The following is a 26,027-nucleotide window of genomic DNA, read 5'->3' on the forward strand; positions in this document are numbered from 1 at the left end:
GGGTGCGGACAATTCTGCAGGGAGTTCCACTGATCCCAGCACACGGCCGGCAGGCCCAGCGCCACAGCAGTGTCCGGGGTCCTGCTGCCTTTGCATAAGATGGTACCAGAAGCTCCCTTCTCAGCTTGCGGAGGCACCTGGAGAAGGCAGGATGAGCGCCAGCAGCCAGGTCCCTGCACCCTCTCCCCATGGGCCAGGGCTGAGTTCCAGTGCTTGCTTCCTCCTACCCGCCAGCCGCCCCCTCTGCCAGAGGCCACTGCCGCCCAGGAGGCTCAGCCTCCCGCATGCTCCCCGCTAGCTGTGCAGTTCCAGGGCTGGCTGAGGGAGGAGTCAAGCAGGCCCAGAGGGATCCCTACAGCAGGAGGAGACAGGTCCCATCACACACTCTTGCAGAACAGCTTGTGGTGCTGGGTGACTGCGCACAGTGAGGTGCCTGCGGGGCCGCGCCAGGACTCGCCCACGCCCCGCTGGTCGCTCCTGCTCAGCTGCCGGCTGCAGAGTCTCAACTCACGCACGTCGGCGGAGACCCGGGCCCACGTGGTGCTGTCTAATGGGCCTCGCACGCTGCAGCCTGCGGGAAGGAAAGAGGCCGTTGGGCCAGCGTAGGGACAAGCAGCAGCCGCAGTACGTAGGGAATCCAGGACCCAGGGACAGGGATGTCAGGCTGGGTGATCCCCAGGGTCCCTTTATCAGCTGGAAGCAGGACCCTTCCCTGGAGCCCTCGGGGACCCCCGAGCCCTTCGTACCCTCACCTGCCAGGCTGAGGTAGCGGAGCCCTTGGTTCCTCTCCCCCAGGGCTGACAGCAGCGTCCGCAAGCCCACAACGGTGATCCCCGGGTTCGCAGACAAATCCAGCGAGACCAAAGCTGGACAAACCGGGAGGCACCTGGGGCCAAGAGGGAACAAGTGAGTCAAACAGCCCCCGGCCTCACTCTTCCCCCCACAATGCACTGCACACAGTCCCGCCCACTCGTGGCCCCCAGGGACAGACCCAGCAGCCAACAGGCCCCCAGCCGGAGGAGATCCGGGGGAGGGGTCACTTCCAGGTAGGACCCAGCAGGGGGAAGGTCAGAGTTCAGCTCCACATCACAGCCCCTCCCAGGCAGCGGCACACCCATACCCCACAACCGTCCGCCCCCTAGCAAACCCCCAGGCCTTTACCTGGCCAGCTCGGCGACAGCCTGGTCGCTCAGGTGGTTCCCGGACACAGTCAGGTGGGTGAGAGCACATCCCTCCTGGAAGGGAACAGAGGGGAACTGATCCCAAAGCCACAGCCCAGCTCAACGGGGCAGAGGCTAAACCCTCCTTTCAAGCCAAGGCCTGGAGCCGCTGAACGCCTGCGATCCCCATGGCCCCAGAGAACCAGGAGCACCAGATGGTCACGCTCCCGAGGAAGGACCGCATGATCCGCCTGAGCCCCACAGAGGGACCTTGTGCCTCTGCAGCGTGGGGGCTGAGGCCCCTGGCCAGAGCCATGTTCGGCTCACGCGCAGGGCTGCAATTCCTGGAGCCAGTAAAGGGTTACAGCAGCCCCCCCTCCCCCCGCACCCGGCCTGGGGCCCATTACCTGCGTCAGATACCTGACCACCGGCTCCACGAGAGGCTCCTCCAGCCGGGCAGCCACCGAGCCGATCTCCAGCTGGCTAAGGGTGGCGCAGGGCAGGCTCCTAAGCAGCAGCTCCAGGCCGGTGGAGCCCAGGGCATTGTGGGACAAAGCGAGGGTCTTCAGGTGCACGGCTCCTGGGCCAGGGAGAGACAGTGAGGTAACAGTGAGCCTGTAGCCTCCAAGGCCAGGGCAAGGGAAGGGAGTTGGGGAGCTCACCCGAGGCCCTGTCTGCAGCTGCGTAACGCAAACCTTACGGACCAGACAGGCCAGGACTGGAAAGAACAGCAGAGCAGGGAGCAGTAGCACATGACTGAGGGGCTTTGGCAGAGGTGGGGGAGCCCGGAGCGGGGAGCCGTGGGGCAGGACTGAGGGGCACTGGCAGAGCTGGGATGGGACTGACAGTGATCAGCACTCTCTCCATGAGCAGAGCCATACCCTCCCCCCCAGTCCCTCTGGGGCTAACGGGGGGCTCTAGCCTGGAGATGCCTCTGCTATCACACACGTGGAGGCTAGCAGTGGCCTCTGCCATGTGGCCAGTGCCCTGCCCCTGCTCAGGAGGCCACATACCTTTCAGGCTGTTGGCCAGCAGGAGGCGGTGGTGCTGCAGGAAAGCCCCAGTGAAGCCGCAGGCCTGCAGTCGGAGCGTGGTCAGGACGGGGCAGGCCTGAACCAGGCAGGCCAGGGCCTGAGAGCTGCTGTCTCCCAGGGGGTTCAGGCTGAGATCCAGCTCTTCCAGGCTCTGGCAGGAGGGGGGGGGGGGGGAGGGGTCAGGGTCAGCGCTGCTGGGTGGGCAGGGGTCACCCCCAACTCTCTGGGGTCTGCCCCGCACACCCAATGCCATCAGACGGGCAGGGGGCTGCACCACCCTGCTGCTGAGGGGCACGGGGGAGAAGCAACAGTGGGAGCAGAGCCCCCCACATGGGCCCCCTCCCCTAAGTGACCCCCAGAGCCTCCCCTGCCAGGGCCCGAGGGGCAGACTCCCTGGCACCAGGAGGGGGGCTCCCCCCGGAGCTCCAGGGAGGGCAGCTCGGGTGTCCCCAGCCCCTGCTTGGGGCTCAGACATGAGGCCAGGGCCCCTTCCACACCTGCGCTGGATGCACCACATGCGCCCTCCCCACCGCCCAGTCTTTGGAGGAGGGGGGCGGGAGGGAGAATGCTGGACATGCCCCCAGCCCTACCTGAAAGGCCGTCTGGGCAGGCAGCCCTGCCACCAGCGTGCGGAGCCCCTCAGCCCCGAGCTGGTTGGCCGACAGGTCGAGGAGGGTCAGGCCGGGCATGGTGCCCAGCGTGGCCAGCAGCTCAGTGGCCAGGCCGTCGGCCAGGCCATTCCCAGCCAGCCGCAGCTGCCGGATGCAGGTCTGCAGCTTGAGGGCGCGCAGGAGCGGGGTGAGGTGGGGCTGACGCAGCGAGAGGCCGCAGGCGCTGAACGAGGGGCCCGACTCCTGCAGCTCCATGATCTTCAGCAGCAGCCGGTGCTCGCCTGCAACGCAGAGACAGGGCAGGTCGCCTCAGGCCCGCTGGGGGGCCCGAACTGTTGCCGAGGGTCCCTGGACTCACAGCAAGCAGCCAGGGAGAGAGAGCCCCTAGCGCTGCACAGGGGTTGGCCGCGACCGAGGGCATCTCCCCTCCCCCTCAGCATCGCATGGGGGGCAGCTGCGACCAAGGGCACCTCCCCCCTGCGCTGCACGGAGGCCGGCCGCGACCAAGGGCACCTCCCCTTGATCCCCCTTCCACAGCCGGGGCCGGAGGCCCAGAGACTGAGGGACTTGCCCAAGGCCCCACAGGGAGACTGTTGCAGAGCAGGGTCCCAATCCCAGGCTGGGGCCCTGCTCACTGGACCGTCCTTCCCACTCTACCCCCAGAATGTGATCCCACACACAGGGCAGGGGGCGTCCCGGGGCCCTACAAACCCCAGTGAGACCTGGATCCCTCTGTGCCCGATGGTTCCGCTGCCCACCCAGAGCATGGCCAGCAAGGTCCCCGGGGCAGCCTCTTACCCACGGCCAGGCTGCGACAGGCCTTCCTGTACCGGTCGGCGAGCGGGGGCAGGTCCCAGGACTGCACCTCTGCTAACACCTGCAAGGGAGAGGAGAGCCCCATTGGCACAGGATGGGCACCGAACCCCCAGTCCTCTGCACCAACCAGCAGGGGCCCAGACGCCACGGTGACGGGCCCCACGACGACCCCCTCGGCGGCCTGCGGGGGAGCTACGTGGGCTCAACCCAGGAGCCGCCAATGCTGGCTCGGACGCCCCCTGCTCACCTCCTCGTTGCTCTGCAGCACGTCCACGATGAGATCCTGGGGCGCCAGCAGCGCCCCCTCCTTCTTGAGGGTGAGCCGCGGCAGCAGGCCGCACGCCTGGTAATGGCGCTGGGCCGCCTGCTCCGCCAGCCATGCCACCGGGCGGCTCTCGCTGCTGCTGCGAGTGAAGGGAGAGGGCTGAGGCAGAGCGCCCCCTACAGGCCATCGGGCACCTCAGCCGGAACCAGGCCCCCCCGGCTCACCCCTGCCCCCCGCTCCCGAGGTGTGGCTGGGAGGGGAAATCACGTCCTACTCAGAGCGGTGTTACCCCGAATACCTGACCCCCATGGCCAACCCCTTGCCCCAGGGGGATGGGCCCCAGAAGCTCCCTGGAAGCCAGACCCCTTGGAGGGTGCTGCTAATGCCGCTCCACGCTCAGCCTGGAGGGGGCAGGACTCCACCTGCCCCCCTGCCCCAGGGGGCTGGGGTGGGGGTCCAGGGGCACTGGGCCAGACCGGGAGGAAGGAGACGAGCCGGCTCTCACCTGTGGGGCACGGGGATAAGGAAGACGTTGTCCTGGACCCGGACCCGCACTCGGATGGGGGGCGGCCGAGCAGGGGCTGCAGACAGCAAAGGGAGCTGCGGACAGGAGAGTGGAGTCAAGGCACACAGGACACCCCCAGGGTACCCCACCCCTCCCCGCTGTGAGCCGGACCCCCCAGGCACCTCACCTGTGGAGCCTCTCCACTGCCTCTCAGGCCATTGGCTCGGCTGCCGTCCGTGGGCCTCGGGTCAGTGAGGGGGGCGGCTGTCTCTGGGGCCCCCAGGGCGCAGGCTCCGCGGGACCGGCCCAGCACTGTTCTGTCCACAATCTGGGTGAGGCGGCTCTGCCGGGCCCTCCTCCTCTGGGGGGGCGCTGGGCGGGGGGCCCCGCCGTCACTCTCGGGCCCTGTGACGTCCCCAGAGTCGGAGCCCGACTCCCCCTGGCCCCAGCGGCTCCTCTTGCAGGGCTCACGGCTTGCCCCCAGGTCATCCTCCAGCCAGTCGTCCCCCACGTACTCGTCTGCTGGGATCAGGGCCGGCCTGGCAGGGGCCTGGGACGGCACCGGCTCTGTACCCAGGCAGGACTGGGCGCTGCCCACGCTACGGATGGCCGCTTCGTACTCTGCCTGGCCACCACCGCGGGTGGGCAGCTCCGGCTCCTCCTGCGCCAGGAACCCTGGCATCCGGCAATCCTCTCCCAGAGCCCTCTGGGACAGGAGCCGCTGCCTCTTCTTGACAGGGCGGAGCGGAGTCATGCAGTCGTCCTGCTCGACCCTTCGCTCCGACCCCTTCCCACCATGCTGACCGGGGGGCTTCTTGGAGGGGCCCCCACTCCGGGGCTGTGTGGCCAGAGCAGAGGGGCGCTGGGTTAGCGGCTCCGAGAGCTCAGCATCAAACAGCTGGCTGGACAGAGTGTCCCGGGGGGGCGGGGCCGCTTCGGGTGCTGTGGGGGAGACAAGAGACCCCATGAGCTGGGCCCCCAAATCCAGGGCCAAACACCCGAGAGCAAGGGGCTGCGGAGCACAGCGGGGAGACGGGGAAGGGGAAAGGCAGCCCCTGGTACCATCCTAGTCCCCAGGATGACAGGGGCAGGGGACTCCAGCCCGCCCCTTGCCAGCGGGTCTGGGAGCTGCGCTGAGGGCTCAGCAGAAAAGCCAGGGGCACCGGGTGAAAACGAAAGACCAGGCTGGGGCTGGTGCCCACTCAATGCTGCCCCCTCGGAGACGCCCCTCAGCTTCCCTCCTGCCCAGCCTGGCCTCACCTCGCCCCGCCACGGCCTCCTTGAGCAGCCGCTCCATGGCTCGGCAGCGCTGGCGCGTCTCCTGGTCCAGGTCCTTTCCGTACATCCTCACCCACTCCTGGAGGGTGCCCAGCGGGCTCAGGCCCTGCAGGGGCGAGACATAGGCCCTGGGCACCACTGCAGGCAGGGCCTCAGGGCGACGCTGCTGCCAGCCTGGCCCCAGGAGCCAGGGCACTGCCCCCACACAAACACCCTACAGCCATGCAGGGTGTGCCCAGCCCAGTGCCAGCCCCTGCCCTCACCTTGGCGTTCCTCAGCACCGCCGACGCACCCCTCTGGAGCAGCAGCTCCGCCACCTCGAAGTGGCCGCAGTTGAGGGCGTCGTGCAGGGGGGTGATCCCCTCGCAGCCCGGCCCCCCGGGGTCATCGATGGAGGCACCACGCTCCAGCAGCAGCCGGACGATCTCTGGGCACAGGAGCCAGCAGTTAGTGCCAGGCAGTGACACGGCCCCTCTGGCCCCCTGCCCCAGACTTCCGCCCTCACTCACCCAGATGCCCATGGTTGCAGGCCTCGTGCAGGGGCGTCCAGCCGCAGTAATCCCGCGGGTTCAGGGGGTGACCCTGACACCAGGAAGGAAGAGACATGAACAGGCATGGGGGTTATGCTGAGGCTGGCAGTCCTGATGGGGAGAGCTGTGAACCCCCCTTCTCCCCAGTGCACCTGCCCATCCCCCAGGACCACACGCCAACCCCAGCACTTCCATCGCCAGCGGGATCCCTTCAGCCCCTGCTAAAACATGCCCACTGCTGGGGGGGAGCGTGGGGGGCCAGTCAGCTCCCCAGGGCTGCCCAGCCCCCGGCACTGCCCCAGGGGCTGCGGGCCGACAGGGAAGGGGCCCGCTGGGGCTCGGTGCCTGCGACCCAGGACCGTCTCCTACCTGCTCCAGGAAGATCTGGACCCGGCGCAGGTTCCCGTCGATGCAGGCTCGGTGCAGCGGGGTCTCGCCTCGGTCGTTCCGCCGGTTCCACTGCAGGGGCGAGGGGAGGGGGGGCACCGGGATCAGAACTGCCCAGGGGCCCCGGATCGGAGCCAGCCCCATCGCCCCTGACATCCATGCAGCCCCGCCCCCACCCGGGATCCAGCCCCACGGGGTCTCAGCCCGGCTCCCGATTACGGAGCAGGAGCGATGGTCCCCCAGGCCCCGGCCTCACCTTGGTGATCCGGCGCCGGCCGGGCACGCTCTTGTTGTAGCCGTCCAGGTCGTCTTCCTCCCCATCTGGAACACAGGCCCGGGTGAGGTACCGCAGCGCTGGGCGGGGGGAGGGGCCGGGGGCTGATCCGGGGGGTGGGGGAAGCCGGCTACAATACAGCCCCCCACCCTGCAGACAGGGGCCCCACGTGCCAGGCAAGGCACATGCGGGGCTACAGCCCCACCCACCACATTCCTGCCCCGCTCCCCTGCCAGGCCTCGACTCCCCGGGACGCCCCCTGCCTGCCCCTCCCCTCCCCCGCCCACTCACCGCTCTCAGACAGCTCCAGGTCGCTCTCCTCCAGGGGCTCGCTGTCCCCCAGCTCCTCCTCGTCACTGTCCCCGGCTGCGCTCCAGCCCTGCAGCCTGGCCAGCGTGTCGCGGGCCTCAGGGCACCCCCATTTCTGCTGCACGGGGTGAAGGTGCCGCAGGATTTGCCGCTGGGGGACGAAGGGAGATGGGCTGATCCCCCTGCCCCAGAAGGGGGCCAGGGAAGGAGGCAGGAGCCCTGGCTGGGGGTGGGAAGCTCCCGGGTCCCTCAGCCCTGGCCCGGCCCAGCAGGGGGCGCTGCAGTGAGCAGGGCTGGGGCACTGGCCATCGGGGCAGCTCCCAGGCCCCCCAGCCCTGGCCCGGCCCAGCAGGCAGGGCTATAGGTGAGGGCAGGGGGGATGCTGGCTATGTGGGGCTCCCCACAAGTCCAGTCCCAGCTGCACTGGTCCCATTTTAGCTCAGAGCCCCAGCACCCCACGTCCTTCCCTCCAGCCACCCCCAGGGCTTCTGCAATGCTGGGTCCAGCCTGGGCTCCCAGGTGAAGGGAGACGCAGCGTTCCCTGGTAGGGGGGCTAAACAGACTCTTCCTGGGCACGTGCCAGCGAGGAGCGGGGGCAGCCAGGACGGGCTGCATGTTGGGCGGGGGGGGGGGGGGGGGGGTCAGGAGTGGGCCGGAAAGTGACGCATTCGGCAGCAGGCCCCAGCAGTGAGGTCTAGTGGTTAGGGCAGGGGACTGGGAGGCAGGACTCCTGGGTTCCATGCCCAGCTCAGTCCCAGGCTTGCGGGACCTTGAGAGGGGCGCTGCCAGCTGCCCAGCCTGAAGGTGGTGCTGCAGGCGAGCACTGGAGTCTGCGCTGCGGAGCACCTCAGGTCCCCCCCCCCATCACCTGCAGCCTGGGCTCCCCGGCCCGCTCCGCACACTGCAGCGCGCTCCGGAAGCAGGGCTCCAGCGCTTCGTAGCCTTCGCCGGCCTCCTCCCTGGCCAGGGCGATGTTCAGCCAGGTCTTCCCCTCCTGGGGCGCAGAGACAATGGGTCAGGGGCTGGGCTCAGCCCGCTGGCCACCAGCCCAGGCCCCCTGCTCCTCCCCTGCCCGCCGGGGGGCACATGGATAAGCGGGGCCATTGCCAGCAGGGGCAGGTAAAGCCCTTTGCCACCCTGGCCCTTCTGCCTGCCCCCGAGACGTGGGGCCCTAGCCAGGCCCTGCCTGCTAGCCGAGCTTCCCCCACCCCAGCAATGGGGACCCGGGCCCAGCAGGGGGCGGCTCTGTCTCCATGGGCCGAGGGCGATGCCCACTGGGCAGCACAGCAGAGCCAGCGGCTCCGGGCACAGTCCAGGCTGCCCCCCCTCACCTCCAGTGGGTTCCCGCGCCGCAGCGCCAGCTCGGCCTGGTAGTGCTGCACCGCCTGGCCATGCTCCTTCAGGTCCCCGTAGGTGGCAGCCAGGGAGACGTGGATCACAGCCAGCTCCTGCTCAGGCCTCCGCAGGGTCTCGGCGTAACGCAGCTGCCCAGAGAGAGACTGTCTATAGCCCGCCCTGCCCCCGCTCCTCCGGCCTCGCCGCCCCGCCCAGGGCTTGCTCTCCCCGGCCCTGCCCCGGGCTCGCTCCTCTGGCCCCGCCGCCCCGCCCCGCCCTGGGCTCGCCCCCCTGGCCCCGCCCCGCCCTGGGCTCGCCCCCCCTGGCCCCGCCCCGCCCCGCCGGCCTTGCCGCCCCGGGCTCGCTTCCCCCGGCCCACCCAGCCCCCGTTGCTGCCACCTGCGCCCCACGCCCTGTGCGTGAATCTAGGGTGGCCGGCAGGGGCGCCTCTGCAGACCAGCACCCCAGACATGGCTAGGAGGAAGGGGGAGCCCCAGTGCAGACCAGCCCCTTACCCAGGCACAGTGCCCGCCAGCACGGGGTGCACAGCCCAGGGGCAAGCTTGTCCTGCCCCCTGCCCGAGGGCACGGGCAGCCCCGACCCACCTGCCTTTGGTAGGACTCCACAGCCCGGCGATAGTCCCCGTGTTTGGAGAACAGGTCCCCCAGCTGCTCGCATAGGCCCAGGGCTGCCTGCGGGTTGCCGGGCGCCGCCTCCTCCAGGGCCTCCTGCAGACGGCTCACCTTCAGGGCTGCGAGAGAGGCCGGCAGCGTGAGCTGCCTGCGCCGGGGGCTCGGGACGGCAGGCCTGGGCAGGCCTCCCAGCAGCTCTCGCCCCCTAGGGGCTCAGGGCAGGCAGGGGATCCGCAGGTGAAGGTGGGTAGCCCGGGGACCAATGTCCCCCTCACCCTATGGGACACCGGCCGTCCTCCGGGCAACTGCTGCGCTTCCTTCCCAGCCCCACCCAGGCTGGCTCTGGAGTCAGTCACAGAAAGCAGGTGCCCTGTGGTGACGCTGGGGGGCCACGTCAGGGACTTACCAGGAGCCCTGGAGGCCACCCCCTGGTAGGAACGGCCTGTGCCAGCCTCGAAGCTGGGCGTGCCTGCGGGAAGTGGGAGGGGCTGGCGCTGGGGGCACGGGGATTCGGAGGGGAGGGGGCTGGGCCGGGTACCGACCACCAGGCGGCCCAGCCGAGAATCTCCCCTGGGGCCGAGCCCCCAGAGCCGCAGGGCTCCCAGCCCTGGTCAGGCTCGCAGAGTTCAGTGCTGAGCCCTGGGGAGCAGACACCCCGGCCTCCCCCAGGAGATCCCCCCAGGCCGGCTGCAGAGGAGACTGGATCCCCCCCAATCCCTGCAGCCCGGCCCCGAGCTCCGTGTTTCAGGGGCTCGCGGCTCCGGCGCCCTCACCGTATCGCAGGCTCCTGCGGACGCTCTCGCGCTGCTGCGGCTGCTGCGAGCCCAGCACGTAGGCCTTCTTCAGCGAGCGCCTGGCGGCCACGAAGTCCCCCAGGCTGAGGAGCACCTGCAAGGCACCGGGGCACCAGGCTCAGAGAGGGGGAGGGGGCAGATGAGCCCCCAGGAGGTACAATTGTTCACAGCCGCCCCAGGAGAACGCGCGCCCCCTGCTGGTGTGCAGGGGAGGAGCTGCCCCTTTGCCCATGGAGCGTGACCAGCTGCTGGGAGGCAGACGGGACGAGGAAGGGGGTCCCCACGTGGGGGGGGGGGGGCTGCAGACGCCCCCCCTGTACTCACCTGGGCAATGCTGGCACAGCACTCGCTCTCCAGGTACTTCTCCTTCATGGTGTGGGCGCAGTCCCGAGCCCGCTCCAGGCAGCGCATGGCCTTGGAGTGCTGCCCCTCCCGCAGGTGGATGTTGCCCAGGTTGAAGTAGGCCCTGTACAGGTCTTCGTAGAGGCGAGTCTGCCTGGAGGGGGGGATGGGGTCACGGCCAGCGACGACTCGGGGTCACGCCCCCCCCGCCCAGGAAATCCCCGACACCGCCCGCCACACCCCTTAGCCACAGCAACCAGCGGGCTCCCCACAGGCAGCCACGGAGGGTGGGCCAGGGCTTTGGGCTGAATCCTGGGGAAACACGCTGCCCGGGAAAGGGGCCTTCGGCGGGTCTGCAGAGGAAGGGGGCAGGGCCTTACTCCGAGATGAAGATGCTCTTCTTGATGTAGCAGTTGCACTTGGCCTGGTCCTTCATGCTGTCGTAGACCAAGCCCAGGTTGAGATAAAGCCGGGCCCTCATCTCGCTCAGCTCCCGCTGCGGCACCGTCCCTGGGACACCCAGAGCCAGCCCGTTATCCAGCCGGCTCCGGACGTCCCCGTCCTCACCCACCCGGATCTGCCAGGCGGGAGCTCCAGGGCCCGGGGGCGGCACAAAGAGCCAGGCTGAGTGCCAGGAAACATCGGCCTGTGGCTGACTGGATCATCTCCCAAGGGAAGGGGCGGGAGTGCCAGGACAGCCCTGCCTGAGCCCTGGCGTGGGACTAAGAGGTCAGATAGGGCTGGAGGGCCCCAAAGTGCCCCTGTATATCCCACAATCCCTCGTTGTCAAACAGGCACCAGGAAGGTGCAGCTGGCGCCATGGGCCTGGCCTGCAAACTGGCACAAGGAGACTGGCAGGCCAGACGAAAGCCCGAGGCTCTGTCCGTGGGTCAGGGAGGAGATGGATCTCAGGGACCAGGGGATCCCAGTTCTGGTGTGGGGACAATGGGTGAAGTGTGGGTACTGGTATGACCCAGCCAGGCTGTCACGGGGGCACCTGACTGGCGTTTCCTCCCGGGGCTGCTCCAAGTCACCAGCTGGCAGCCCTTCCCCACCCCCCTGCTCTGGCTCTGTGCCCTGCAGCTCCCAGCCCCGCGCACCCACCAGGCCCTCACCTTCCAGCTTCTCCTCCAGGATAGCCAGGCTCTTCATGAAGGCCTGCTCCGCCTCCCGCAGCGCCTCGCCCGCCTGGCCGCTCTCAGCCACGAACATGTAGGTGCGGCCTATGGTGGCCCAGGCCCTCTGCTGCTCGGTGTGGTCGGACAGGGCGTGGGCCAGCGCCAGGTGCTGGCGCTGGTGCTGAGAGGGCAGGACTGTGAGCAGGTATCGGGGAGAACCAGGGGCGGCATGAGACCCCCAAGCCCTGGGGATCCAGGTTGACTCTGAACTGGGCCCTCGGGGGCTGACAGCTCAGGGGTTACCGCCATGTGCCCCAGTGTTCCCCTTTAAACCTCTGCAGCTATTCTCCCCCCTCATCCCTGCCCCGCTGCACCCTCACCGCCCCCACACTGCAGTCTTCAGGGGGGCTGAACTGCAGGTAATCAGCTTCCATCCCCATTCCCTGGAGAGTCCCGATCCCCGCAGCCAATCAGCCCCCCACCCTCCTACCTTCAGCGCAGCTTCGTAGTTCTCCAGCTCGGCCAGGCGTTCCCCGATCTTCCGGTGGGCCACGGCACAGCCAAGAACGTCCTCCACGCTCTCCAGGAGCCGCAGCTCCTGCCGGTGCTCCTCCAGCGCTTCCCGGTAGCGCCCTGCCGGGAGCAGAGAGAGGAGGCGGGCTGAGGGGGAAGCGAGCCTGCTGCCCAAGGTGGGAGGCAGCACCTGCTTCGTTAGCCACAGCGCTAACCAGGTCTCTCCGGTAGAGAGAGGGGCGTGTTCATGCCGCCGTACAAAGCACTGGGAAGAGCTGATCTGGAATACCGAGTACAATTTCACAGCCACGAAAGGTGAATTCAAACGACCAGGGGCAGAGAAGAGCGACTCGGCTCGTCAGGGGAACGCAGGGCCTGGCTCAGGAGAGGCGACTGGAAGAGCCTGGCTTGGTTAGTGCAGCAAAAAGAAGGCTGCGAGGGGATCTCCTTACTCTCTGGTAATACACTGGGCAGGTAAACCCCAGGGAGGGGGAAGAGGTAGGGAAGCGAAAGGACAATGCTGGCCCGAGAACAAACGACCATGAACAAATTCAGGCGGGCAATGAGGGGGAGGGAGGTTCTGGAACCACCTCCCCCCAGGAGTTGTGGGGGACAAACAACTTTGTTAGATTTGAGAGAGAGCTGGGCAAAATTCTGAGTGTGATTGTATGAGGGGGCTGTTTGTGATCATGGGGGCAGGGCTTGGCAGCCCTGGGGACCCTTCCAGTTTCTGTCTTATGTTCCTAATGCTTCATAGATTCCAAGGCCAGACGGGACCAGTGTGACCATCCAGGCTGACCCCCTGTGCAGCACGAGCCAGAGCCCTGCCCCCAAGTCTTTCCCAGAGCAAAGCTGTTAGAAACGCAGCCCGTCTGGATTTAAAAATCGTCAGCGATGGAGAATCCACCACAACCCTGGGTAAACTGTTCCAGTGGTTAATTACCCTCACTGTCCAAAATGTACGTCCTATTTCCAGTGTGAATGTGTCTCGCTTCAACTCCCAGCCACTGGATCCCGTTAGACCTTCCTCTGCTAGGCTGAAGAGCCCGTTATTCAGCGTGTGCTCCCCGTGTGGGTACTTATCGACTGATCAAGTCACCCCTTAACTGTCGCGTTAAGCCAACAAATAGAACTCCTTGAGTCTCGCGCTACAAGGTTGGGCTGCCCGGCTCCAATCACATGCTCCGGGTCTGACTGATCACCACACGTGGGTCAGAAAGGAATTTCCCCCCAATCACATGGCAGGGACATTGGGGGGTTTTTCACTTTCCACTTGCCAGGATTATCTGGGCCATGGTGCTGCTCGGCCCCTCCTGTTCTCTGCCCATACCAGCCTAGCCTCCTGGGGTGCACTGGCCTTGTTTCGGTTGTTGGGGTCAGTGCGCAGGTGCTGGTGGCCAGATGAGATCATCTGCTTGTCCCTCTTGGCCTTACACTGACTCTCCACTGGGCTCCAGCAACGCGGTACGCCTGGGCACGAAGCCATCAGCACTTAGAAACGCCAGCAAATACAGAACGCTGCAGTGTCTCCTCAGCGCCCACCAGCAGCTCCCTCCGCTGCCTTCCCGGACAACAGAGTCCAGCTCAGCGTCCCAACCCTAATCTTTGAGGCGCTCCATGACCTGGGCCCAGCGCACCTAAACGAGCCTAAAGCTCCAGGATGGAGGGCCTGGTCGCCAACCCCGCTCCTCCAGTGCCACCGGCAGGGGGAAGTTCGGCTGTGTGGCAGATACAGCTTCCTCGGGGTTGGTCCCAGCCTCACTCCCAGGGCCAGGCGCCCTCCTCCGCCCGGCCTCCGGAACATAACCAGAGCAGCGGGGCCAAAAAACAGCCTAGGGAATTTCAGTGACTAACTTTGGAATGATGGCCCTGAAGGGGGGCAATCCTACATCCTGCTACAGGACCCCGTGCTCACCACAGGGGGCCAGACGGAATCCCCTCCACCCACACTGCACAGCACCACCCGCCGTCCGCTTTCTCCTGAAACAGCACGCACCGGCAGCGCTAGACGGGGCATCAGACGGGCCAGCGACCTGCTTCAGTGTGAGTGGGGCCGACACCGATCATAGAATATCAGGGTTGGAAGGGACCTCAGGAGGTCATCTTGTCCAACCCCCTGCTCAAAGCAGGACCAATTCCCAACTAAATCATCCCAGCCAGGGGTTTGTCAAACCTGACCTTAAAAACCTCTAAGGAAGGAGATTCCAACACCTCCCTAGGTAACGCATTCCAGTGCTTCACCACCCTCCTAGTGAAATAGTGTTTCCTAATATCCAACCTAGACCTCCCCCACTGCAACTTGAGACCATTGCTCCTTGTTCTGTCATCTGCCACCACTGAGAACAGCCGAGCTCCATCCTCTTTGGAACCGCCCTTCAGGTAGTTGAAAGCAGCTATCAAATCCCCCCTCACTCTTCTCTTCTGCAGACTAAACAATCCCAGTTCCCTCAGCCTCTCCTCATAAGTCATGTGCTCCAGCCCCCTAATCATTTTTGTTGCCCTCCGCTGGACTCGATCCTAGCCCAGAGATCCCATCTCATCCGTGGCCCGTGCACGCAGCACTGGGGGGGGGGAGCTGCGCTTCCATTTCCCCCCCTCCAAGAAAGGCAGGGCCCCAAAACCTGCATGGACAAAGGGGTCTCCAGGCCCCATCTCCTGCAACGTCAGCCTCGGCCACCAGAGAGAGACAGGAGCGAGCCAGCCACCAGGAGCAGGACCCTGGGACCCACTCACCATGTCTAGCCAAGATCTCCCCAAGCTGGTTACAAATGGCAGCTTCCTCCTTCAGGCTCCTGCTCCTCTGGGCCTTGTCTTTCGCCTTCTGGAGCTCTGTGGGGCAGCAGGAGAAGAACCATCAGCGCCCGGTCACGCCCCTGCAGCCTGTTAGCACCGAATCCCTCTGGTGCGCAGTTGTCGGCCCTCTAACTAGGCACCAAGGGAACACCCAGCACAGGGCAGCAAGTCACCCCAGACAGGTCTTCCAGACCCCCAACCTGTCTGCGCACTCCCTGCAGGTAGGAAGCCCCATCGCCCCCTGGGAGCTGAGTCCCAGAGAAGGATAGACAGGACGTGCCCAGGTAGCCCAGCCAGTTGGTGTCAGGACCAGGAGCTGTGCCCAGGTCCTGCCAGTGCATTCTTCCCACTCAGAGCCCAGGGCCCCCAGGCTAGTCCCAGGGGGTGAACTCCCATCACCTCGCTCCTGGGCCCTGCCCTCTCACATCTGGCTCCAGATCCCACATCAGTCCCAGCTACACCCCTCTGCCAGTCACAACAGTCCCAAACCCAGCAGGGCTGCCCCTGCCCCAGGAGACCACCCATCTCCACCCCTCCCCCAGCCTGTTCCACTCACTGCCCCAGCTAGGGTGACCAGACATCCAGATATTAGGGGCTTTGTCTTACCTAGGCAACTATGGACCCCAACCCTAAATCCCACCCCCTAAAATACTGCCCGGATCCTCCTCGCCCCACTGCCCAGATCCCCAGCTCAATATCCCACCTTCAAACACCACCCTGACACCCTCCCCTATCCCACTCACCCCCTCACCCACAGCCCCAATCCCCAGCCCGAGGGCCCAGCTCAGTGACCCCACCCCCAAATACTGACCCCACACTCTGCCCCAGCCCACACATCCCCACCCCTCCAATCTCCCGCCGCCCCACACATCCGGATTCCTCCCTGCACGAGCGGCCACCCCAACCTCCTCCCGCCCCACACGCCTCCCGTCCCGCACACTGCCGCCCCATAGCTCTCAGATCCCCCCACCGCACGCACTCCTGCCCCACACATCCCCACTCCTTCCAATCCCCACCCCAATCCCCCCAGCCCCACACATCCCCACCCCTCCAATCTCCCGCCGCCCCACACATCCGGATTCCTCCCTGCACGAGCGGCCACCCCAACCTCCTCCCGCCCCACACGCCTCCCGTCCCGCACACTGCCGCCCCATAGCTCTCAGATCCCCCCACCGCACGCACTCCTGCCCCACACATCCCCACTCCCTCCAATTCCCCCAGCCCCACACATCCCCACCCCCCCAATCCCAGCACCCCAGCCCCACACATCCCCACCCCCCCAATCCCAGCACCCCAGCCCCACACATCCCCACCCCCTCCAATCCCCCCAGCCCCACACATCCCCACTCCCTCCAATCCCCCCATCCCCACTCCCTCCAATCCCCCCAGCCCCACACATCCCCACCCCCTCCAATCCCCCCAGCCCCACACATCCCCACTCCCTTCAATCCCCCCAGCCCCACACATCCCCACCCCCTCCAATCCCCCCAGCCCCACACATCCCCACCCCCTCCAATCCCCCCGCCCCTCCGATACCACACATCGCCCCACCCCCTCAGATCCTCACCTGGCCCGTCCCACTCACCCCCGGCCCCCCTGCCCGATCCCCCGCCCCCGCACTCACGGCGGATCTCCCGGCTCCGCTCCCCGCTCATCCCCCCGCTTCGCCGCCAGCTCCCGTCCCGCCGCGCCGGGTTCGTACCGAGCCCGCCCCCGCGCCGGTCCCATTGGACCCCGATCCCCAGCGCTGTTCTCTCATTGGCTACCAGGCACCGCCATCACAGGAAACAGAGCCAATCGCAAACTGAGTACGCCAGCCCCGCCCCCAAAAAGGGAAAGTCCCTCTTCTGATAGGCTGCAATGGAAATCCATCCACGGGATAACTCCCAGCATGCAACGCATCACGCGCGGCCCAGAACTACAGCTCCCAGCATGCCGCGCAATCACGGCCAGCTCAGCCCTACAGGTGGAACCTTCCCGCCTTGCTGTGGCTCGGACCGGGCCATTGGGTCCGGGGGCTCCGGTCATCAGGCAGCGTTGCATGCTGGGACATGTAGTCCTGCGAGCAGGAGCGAGGAAAACGCCTTTGTATCGCAAACGTGTCTGCCTGGAGCTCTGCGCGGGGCCCGCGAGCGGCTGCCGAAGCGAGCCGGGGGCGGCCAGGTGTCCGGTGCAAAGGGGATCGGTTCCGTGTCCGGTCGGCACGGCTGACTGGACACCAAAAGTCCGGTCAGGGCACGAAGTGCAATCAGGCCGGAAGAGCAGCTGCTGCTGGAGCAGCACCTGGAACTGGCTCCCGGGAGAGGTGGGTATCGGCGCTGCCCGCACAGGGGCACCATGGAGGGGGGCAAATCTAACTGTGATTCCAGGGGCTACACTACAGACACGGATCGGTTTCAAAAATAACCACCCGCCAGCACTACCCTGCAGTGGGTCTCAACCGGGGGACGTGTACCCTGGGGGTACGCAGCGCTCTTCCAGGGGGTCGTCAACTCAGCTAGATATTTGCCTAGGTTTACAACAGGCACATATAAAGCACTGGCAAAGTCAGTACCAAACTCAAATTTCATACAGACGCTGACTTGTTTATACTGCTCTCTGTACTATACACTGACATGTAACTACAATATTTATATTCCAAATGAATTATTTTATAGTTAGATGGTAAATATAAGAAGGTGAGCCATTTTTCAGCACTAGCGTGTTGTGGCACTTTTGTATTTTATGTCTGATTTTGTAAGCAAGTCGTTTCTAAGTGAGGTGAAAACTGGGGATACCCAAGACAAATCAAACTCCTGCAAGGGGTACAATTCATAAGCCAGACTGGGTCAGAGCAAAGGTCCATCTAGCCCAGTGTCCAGTCTTCTGACAGCAGCCAGTGCCAGGTGCCCCAGAGGGAATGAACAGAACAGGGAATCATCAAGTGATCCATCCCCTGTCAGCCATTCCCCGCTTCTGGCAGACAGAGGCTAGGGACACCATCCCTGTCCGTCTGGCTAATAGCCATTGATAGACCTATCCTCCATGAATCTATCTAGCTCCCTTTTGAACCCTGTTATAGTCTTGGCCCTCACAACAACCTCTGGCAAGGAGTTCCACGGGTTGACAGTACTCTGGAAAGGTTGAGAACCACTGCTTTAAACTACTTTAAACCTTCTGGTACTACAGCAATTGGAATGACAATATTTTATCACACCCTAACTCAAAGATGGTTTCATGGCACCCCACAACAGAAGCACTTTAAATAGCAGTAGTTTTTGTAGTCTTACTTTTTCAATGCACAAATGATGGATTGAAATTCTAAATGTAGTAGAATTTCAATGAACCTTAGGTTTATAATACGGGGGTCAAAATATATTGTTCAAAAACTTGCATCAGTAAGATCAAAACTAAAAATGAAATAAGATGGGCCACATTCTGTTCTCATTCACACAACCCTACATTCTGAATCATGGTTGAAACCCAGGCAGTTACTCCAGATTCCAGCAGTGCTAAGGAGAGCAGAATTTGCCCCTTTCAATTTCCATTGGAAGCTGTGCTGGAGACAGCTATGGAGATATCCTATCTCCTAGAACTGGAAGGGACCTTGAAAGGTCATTGAGTCCAGCCCCCTGCCTTCACTAGCAGGACCAAGTACTGATTTTTGCCCCAGATCCCTCAGTGGCTCCCTCAAGGATTGAACTCCCAACCCTGGGTTTAGCAGGCCAGTGCTCAAACCACTGAGCTATCCCTCCCCCCTCTACTAGTCTCTACTACTCTCTACTACTATACTCTCCCTAAGTCGCATGCTATGGTGACATGTTCATTTAGCACACCTTACTGGAAGTATTACAGTGTACCTAAATAGTAGAACTTACTTGATAAAACTTCTGTAAAGATTGGAACAAACATTGCCTTCTAGTAACATTAGATCTTTGTGTAGGACCAATTGCAATGAATGAACGATGGTAAAACCATGTATGGAGATCATCCACAACAGAACCTTGCCAGGGGGGTGGGAGGGGGAAGGCAGCCCCGTCCCTACCAATTATGGTGTCCTACACAGCCTGAGCACCTGCTCTCTCCCCCCCACGGAGAGTCTGAGCTGCACTCAAAGCCTGCGAGGCTGCAGACAGGAGCTGCGGGGGGCCGCTCTGGGGGGGCCCACAGCACCCTGGGGGATTAGCGATTAGCGGGGGGCCTAGCAACGGCAGCAGGAAGCAGAACAACCCGGCCCCACCCTGCTCCGTTTCCCCCACCCTGCTCCGTTTCCCCCACCCCAGCCGTGTTGATTGGGGAAGGAGGTTTTGGGGAAGGGGTCCGTCACCCTCCCCACACACACACACCGGGAAGCAGAGCGACACAACGGGGAGCCAGCGGAGTGGAGCAGGCTGGGGCGCTCTGCTTCCCGCCACCGCCGGTGAGTGTGGGGGTAGGCCTGACCCCTGCTGCCAGTGCCAGGCCCCCCCGCTAATCCCCTGGGCCGCATCTGTCGCTGGAGAAGGGGTGGAAAATGAGGATGGGAAGAGGCAGGGCAGGGACGGAGGGAGTTGTCCCGGGTCCCGCATCCCTCTAGGAACGCACAGGAGGGCCACCTGGGGGGTGGGGCTGGCCGCCGGCACTGCTGCATACGAAGCACACAGCTGCGTATTCTGCGTATGCCCAAGGACGGCCTGGGGGAAAGCAAGCCATTTTACAAGGGGGTACCTAGATATAAAGTCGAACCAAGGGCTGGCTCCTTAAACACATACATCCAACACTCGTGCCTAGGGAATTGAAGGGGCATTCGGGGGGTAGCTCTTGCTCCTTTTGTTGAAACACTGGAAATGAAACTAGACGCTGAAGAGATCTGAACCAGAAGGGGCAGGGGCCAGACTCCCCCAGCCAGCCCTTCAGCCCGGCCCAGCCCCGATTTAAAGGGCCTAGGGCTCCTGGCCATCATCGCCGCCAGGCCCCAGGGAAGCTGCCCCTTTTGGCCCCCCTCATCAGCAGCCCTGCCGGTATGGTCGGCTGTGTACACTGTACCGGACCGTGCCAGCTTACTTTCACCTCTGAGCCCAGGGGAGGGATCGTGTGACTCCTGCACACACACACACACACACACACACACTCTCCTGTGTGTGCCTCTCTTAAAGGGCCAGCACTCCTGCATGCCAGGGCTCGGGTATGAAACGCAGTGGGGGGGGGGCAGGCAAGTACCCCTCTCCCCTCCCTAAATGGTGCCTCTGGACCTGGGGGAGGGATCCTGACAGCGCATCTCATTTGAGGAGCGTGGCCGGGTTCGCTATCCGTAATGGCCCATCCTGCCTTCTCAGCCTCCCAGGCCCCAGCTCTCTCCAGCCTCATGGCACCTGGACACAGAAGGCAAAAAGCCAGCAACCCTACCCCTTGCTCCAGGAACCGACCCCCATCTACGCCCCATTGTGCCCCCGGCCTCTCGCTCCAGGGACCGATGCTGCCTCTGGCTCAGGGGACTGCCCCCGCAGTGCCCTGCCCCCCATTGCCCCGTCCCAACTTCTCTGACACAACACTCAGCAAAGGTTCAAACACCAGGTACCATGTGTTGAGTCAATGTAGTACCGAAAAATGAAGGTGATCCTGAGAAACGCCTGACAATTACAGCTTCTCAGTCACTGGAAGATTCTAAGGAAGTACTGGTACCTGATACGTAAATATAAACACTGTCTGTGAGGGGGGTGTGGTGTTGGGTTATGAACTAAATTCTCTGTGTGCTGTCTTCTGGCTGGGGGGTTTTCTGTCTTAAAGGTTAAAACCAGACTCTGACTATATTATCTTAATATATCAACATGTTAGTGTCTTGTTAATCTTGACAGCAGCTGGTATCAAATGTAAATTATATTGTTAACTTATAGTTTTCACACCATTTTGTCATGGCTTTATAGTACTCTACCAAACATGGAAAATGGTGACACTGTAAGCATGCCGTTTGATGTGCTCGCTACAGCAGTTAATGCTCTTCCCAGGGTGGCGCTAATTGAACGGATGCAAATATACAGAGATGTCCTTGCAGAATTGGATATTACACAAGCTGGTCAAAACACCTATGGTAACTTTAGCTGCACTGAAAACAGAAAAATAGCTTATGACAAATTATAGAGGATAATATATAAAAAGTCCCGTTTTAAGGGGACCTGTACAGTCTCTAGTCAGAAGTATTGACCGGACACCAAAGTGAGTTACCACAATTGTCTATCTTCTTCTAGCATCCTGTAACAAATAAAACCTGTAATTAGTGTACTAGATCTGTCAAAAAATAGGTGATTGACTCTTTGAATAACTTTTTTAGTGCACCACCACGAGCAGCGGGGAGCAGCTGGCATACACACTCAACACTCTCATCGGGTGGCTAAACTGTGCTGCAGTCAGACTAGCACGAGGGTGAAATGGCGGAACCCGAAAAGAAAAAGAGCCGAAGGCTGTGCTCTTTTAAAGATGAGTGGCTACAACTCCCAGAGTATCGGAACTGGCTTATAAAGGCAAGTGAAGACTCGGGATATTGTTCCATTTGCCGTGTTCAATTCACAGTTAAGTTTGATTCTGTAAAAGCTATTAAGCATCATGCAGAGACAAAAGGTCACAGAATCAAAGTACAAGGACAGGTATGGTCCAGTACTAGCAATAAAGTCTCCATAAAGACTGATAACGCTGAAGAACAACACATATGCACAGCTGAATTGCTTTTAACGTATCACGGAGTTAAACACCACCACAGCTACCGTTCTCAAGACTGTGGCAATAAACTGTACCCCTCCATTTTCCCTGACTCCAAGATAGCTTCCAAAATTCACTGTGGAATGACAAAAGCAGAAGCTTTGATTGAGAATGTTTTAGCCCCCCATTCATTGAAACTGGCTGTGCAAGACATTGGATCAACACCTTTCTCAATAGTGACAGATGCATCTAATAAAGGGAACACAATATTATTCCCCGTTGCCGTCCGCTACTTTAATAAAGATAAGGGAATCTGCATGTCTATCATAGACTTTTTCGAGGATGCAGACGAAACATCAGAGGCAATCGCAAAGAACTTAAGAAGTTGTCTTCAAAATTCCGGTCTGATACAGAATAAAATTGTGGCGTATGGAGCAGTCAATTTTGGAGAAAACAAGTCTGTTTTTCGGCGCCTAAAACAAATATTGGATTTACCAAACCTTGTGCCAGGGTATTGCAGTGCTCACATAGTACACAATACAGCGAAACATGGCTTGGAAATGCTCTCTTACGATGTAGAATGCTTGATCATCAAGGTCTTCAGTGAATTCTCATCCAGTGTAAAGAATATCAGTGAACTTAAAGAATTCTTTGACTTTGTGGAGACAGAATATTCAGAAATCTTATACCAGCTCCCTAAACGTTTTCTGACCCTTTTCACTGCCATAGACAGGTTACTGAAGAATTGGCCTGCACTCAAATCTTACTTTGTGAATAAAGGCAAGGAAGATGTGAGCTGCACAATATGGGCCTTTCTTGCTGAGCAAGAGGACACAGTTTCTGATGATGAAACTATTACGCTTCCTGAACTGTACATCTACTTTGTGCACAACATTCTGAGCCAATTTAACAACACAATAAAGGTTCTTGAGAATGATTACATTCAGGTAACTGAACTGTATGCTACATTCAACAAGCTGAGAAGAGAGATTCAGAATCGACAAGAGAAAGGCTTCTATGGGTACAAAGTGACCCAGTTCTTGAAGAAGCTACCACTTAACGAGCAGAATAAATTTGTTGGCGATGCCCAAGAGGCTTACACGCGCATGCTGCAGTACCTGGAAAAGTGGTTTGATTTCAGCGAAAACTCTTTCTATAAGTTGTGTGCACCACTCAATCTGGACGAACCTCTTCAGCTAGACAAACTGTGTGCGTTGTCTACAAACTTGAACATTCAAGTGGACATAGATGAATTATTTACAGAAATGTGCGTATTGAATGATGTGCTACCAATCCTAAAGAGTTCAATAAAGGACGCTGAATCGACACAGTGCCAGCAGCACCATCTAATCAAGGTCTCTGAGGTGTGGGTAGAACTCTTTAAGTGCTGCGAGGCCCCAAACTTGCTCAGAATTGTGCAGCACGTGTTTGCTGTTCCACCCGGCAACGGCTTTGTGGAACGCATTTTCAGCGTTATGAAGAACTTGTGGGCTGACGAAAGGAATCGGCTCCAAGTGGACATAGTGAAAGCTGAGCTATTCATGCACTTCAACTATAAAATGACATGTGCCGAGTTTGCGGGATTTTTGCAGACAGGAGCAGCTAGGGAGCTTGTGGCAGCGGCAACAAATGATCAGAAGTTTCAATTGCCACTCACACCGCCCTGTCTGGGCTAGACTACATGCTGCTAGAATACAATAGCATTATAGTAATATTTTGTTATCCTAAAAAAAAGTTAAACCATTAAGTACACAATAGAGAGTTAGAATATGAATTAGTAGAGTATATTTGAGGTTGCTTTAACTTCATTACTTGTGGGCCAGGCAGACACAGAGCTGGCCTACAACAAAGGTGACTTTAACCCCGTCGCTGTCCTGTTCGTGCCTCAAGTGGAGAAATAAATGCACAGAGAATTGAGACCTGTATGTTTGCATTGTTCTACATAAATATCGTTACCTATACAATGGAAGTTCTTTGTGGCTGCGCTAGGGAGTTTCTTGCCCTGTTCTTGTTATATTTTTGTTTTACTTCTGAGGAATAAAGATGATACAAAGTTTGTATGAAATGATTACGCAGTATCTGGTGACGTGTCCAAAAATGTAAAACTTTGCACCTAACTGTATATTAAAGCGCACACAAAAAAGCCCACCTGGTTTTCAGAGGTTTCGTGGGTGCTCAGCCCCACAGAAAGCCTATTTAGCTTTATTCCGGTGTCCGATTGAGATGCCTCATTGTAGGCAGTGAGGTTTGAAAGGTTTTACCGAGGTCCTTCAGACTTGAGAAGTGATTAGGTTTCAATATACCTTTATCAATTCTGGTCTTTTTTTGTTATGCCTGGAACCATTGTAATTAAACATCTACCTTGGGTTTATGCAAATACCAGGGCACAGATCCGATCAAATCAAACAACATCTCCCCATCACGTTGCACTTTCCTACCTATCGGGAGTGATGGAGCTGGCGACTTGGATCCAGTCCTGCGCGAGTTATCAACCACTAGTGCCAGTGGGATTCTTAACACTCTGCAGCACTGGGCCCAGCTGGAACAGTTCCAATGTTTGTGTTCATTTCTAGTTTACAATATCTGCACTTACGCGTTTAGCACCTCCCTGCGATCCAAGAGGGCGGGTCCCAGGTAGCCTGGCCACTTTTGTAATGGACGTTGTTCCACGCATCTTTGAAACAGCAGCAGATTGTGATATCATGTTGGGGTTTTTTGCTGATTAAAGTCATAATGTGATTCATAAACCTGCAGGAAGATGTTAGTCTTGAAAGGATTGAATGATAAAACAATTTTCGTGGGCAAGGGTGTTGTTCCCCTGTAGTATCTAAGCTCTTTGTGAATAATAATGAGCTTATCTTCACCAAACTCCTGTGAAACAGGGAAGTATCCTTGATTTCCACTTTACAGATGAGGAGCGGAGGCACAAACAGGTAAGTTGCCTGACCTTGATCACACAGGAATTACCTGGCAGAGTTGTGAAATGCGCCAGGTGATCCTTAGTTCCAGTCCAGTGCTCTGTTACTGGAGGGATAGCCATGTGTGACGGTGCTGCCTGTGGGAGCCAGCTGAGGTCACTCAATTAGGGTGAACCGCAAACAAAACGGGGCAGACAAACCCCAAACACTGGTGGATATTCCAATACTTAGATTTACCAACCAGCACAAAACAGCTTCTGTATTACCTCACTGGTTACTTAGAAGTTCAAACAACGCAGTTCCCTTAAAGTACCCAGCCTCAGGCCTCCGTCCAGACACACACGTCAGATATGATGATGATTACTGAAAATCTGATCTCATCATGTAAAAGAAAAGGTTCTTCCAACCCCAAAGGATCAGCCATATACCCAGGTCCAATTATAACTTAGATCTTCCCCAAAATACACGCTATAGCCAATTCTTATTAACTAAACTAAAATTTATTAAAAAAGAAAAGAGAGAGTGTTGGTTAAAAGATTAATATACAGACAGACTTGACTTCAATTCTTGAGGTTCAGATACATAGCAGAGATGAGCTTGTAGTTGCCAAAAGTCCTTTTAGAAATAGTCCATAGGTTATAGTCCAATGTCCATATTCCGGGTGACTCCAGTCAGTGACTGGGGATCTCAATCCTTGTGGCTTAAGGTTTCCCCCTCTGGAAACCCAAAGCAGATCTGAGATGAAGCAGGATAGTGTCCCAGGGTTCTTATACATTTCCAGCAGCCTTTTGGCCTGAGAAAACAATAGGCTTAATTCTCCTTCTCTCAAATATCCTGGCAATTAGCACCGGGTAATTTATCCATTAAACAGTTCAGATACAGGTTACCACAACCTTCAAAGAGACACACAGACAAGAATACTATTTCCCTCAAGTATCATCATAAATGTTAATATTCCTTTTTTGATCTTTGAATCAAAGCTATAGCAATAGACAAGTCTTGTTTACTTATATCACAAGACCTGAGCAAACATCTAGCCTTCTACCTCTAACAATGCAGACTTGCATTTCAAAGCTCTATTCATTTACAGATCTTCCTAACCAGTCTCTAAAGTTTGGCCATGGGTCAGGTCAGTCTGTGAGGTAATTAACTCTTTCTGGCCCTGTCACCTTTCAATGAGATATTATATTATAGTCATAACGTCACACCGTGTTAGTCTGGATCTGTAAAAAGCAACAAAGTCTCCTGTGGCACCTCCAATACATCTGTTAGTCTGTAAGGTGCCACAGGACTCTTTGTTGCTTCTAACTGTTACTGTTAGGTGATGCTGATTGTACTAGCACCCAACAGCCAATGTGCCCTCTAATTTTTTACATTCATGTGCAGAATGAATTTTGTTATGTGCACCAATATGGAGGTGATGTGTGGGAAGGGATGGGGCAGAGGGGTTCAGAGTGTGGGAGGGGGCTCAGGACTGGGGCAGAGGTTTGGGGTGCAGGGGGGTGAAGGCTCTGGGGTGGGGCCAGGGTTCCGTAGCTCCACAATTAAAGAAACTTACTAACTTTTATATACATCTGTTAATGGGCAGTTTCAGTTTAACTGGCATTGGGATTCACCTTTTGGATTTTACCTTTTGTGAACAAAGACCTCTTATCTCTTGCCTACTGACCCGTTGTTGCTTTGAAGAATTTATCATCATCATTCTGGCTGTAAACGTCAATGTAACACCCCAGAAATTAGCAGCGTTTGACAATACAGTGTG

General features: G+C 59.6%; 1 protein-coding gene across 1 annotated transcript; it reads right to left on the reverse strand.

The window, feature by feature from the left end:
- Positions 1-377: 377 nt before the first annotated feature.
- Positions 378-16,351, reverse strand: TONSL (tonsoku like, DNA repair protein). The gene is made up of 26 exons (XM_065399616.1): positions 16,321-16,351; positions 14,637-14,732; positions 11,881-12,023; positions 11,388-11,571; positions 10,653-10,782; positions 10,255-10,426; positions 9,910-10,024; positions 9,110-9,255; positions 8,501-8,653; positions 8,038-8,163; positions 7,152-7,320; positions 6,843-6,907; positions 6,569-6,658; positions 6,179-6,251; positions 5,933-6,096; positions 5,652-5,775; positions 4,579-5,333; positions 4,392-4,486; positions 3,869-4,025; positions 3,604-3,682; positions 2,785-3,086; positions 2,174-2,345; positions 1,568-1,740; positions 1,162-1,235; positions 753-886; positions 378-571 (listed from the first exon to the last, which is right to left on the reverse strand). The coding sequence occupies exons 1-26, from the start codon at positions 16,349-16,351 to the stop codon at positions 378-380; spliced, it is 4,116 nt and encodes a 1,371-aa protein (XP_065255688.1).
- Between the last annotated feature and the right edge of the window lie 9,676 nt (positions 16,352-26,027).

Source organism: Emys orbicularis, chromosome 2, assembly GCF_028017835.1.
Source record: "Emys orbicularis isolate rEmyOrb1 chromosome 2, rEmyOrb1.hap1, whole genome shotgun sequence".
Lineage (NCBI taxonomy): Eukaryota > Metazoa > Chordata > Testudines > Emydidae > Emys > Emys orbicularis.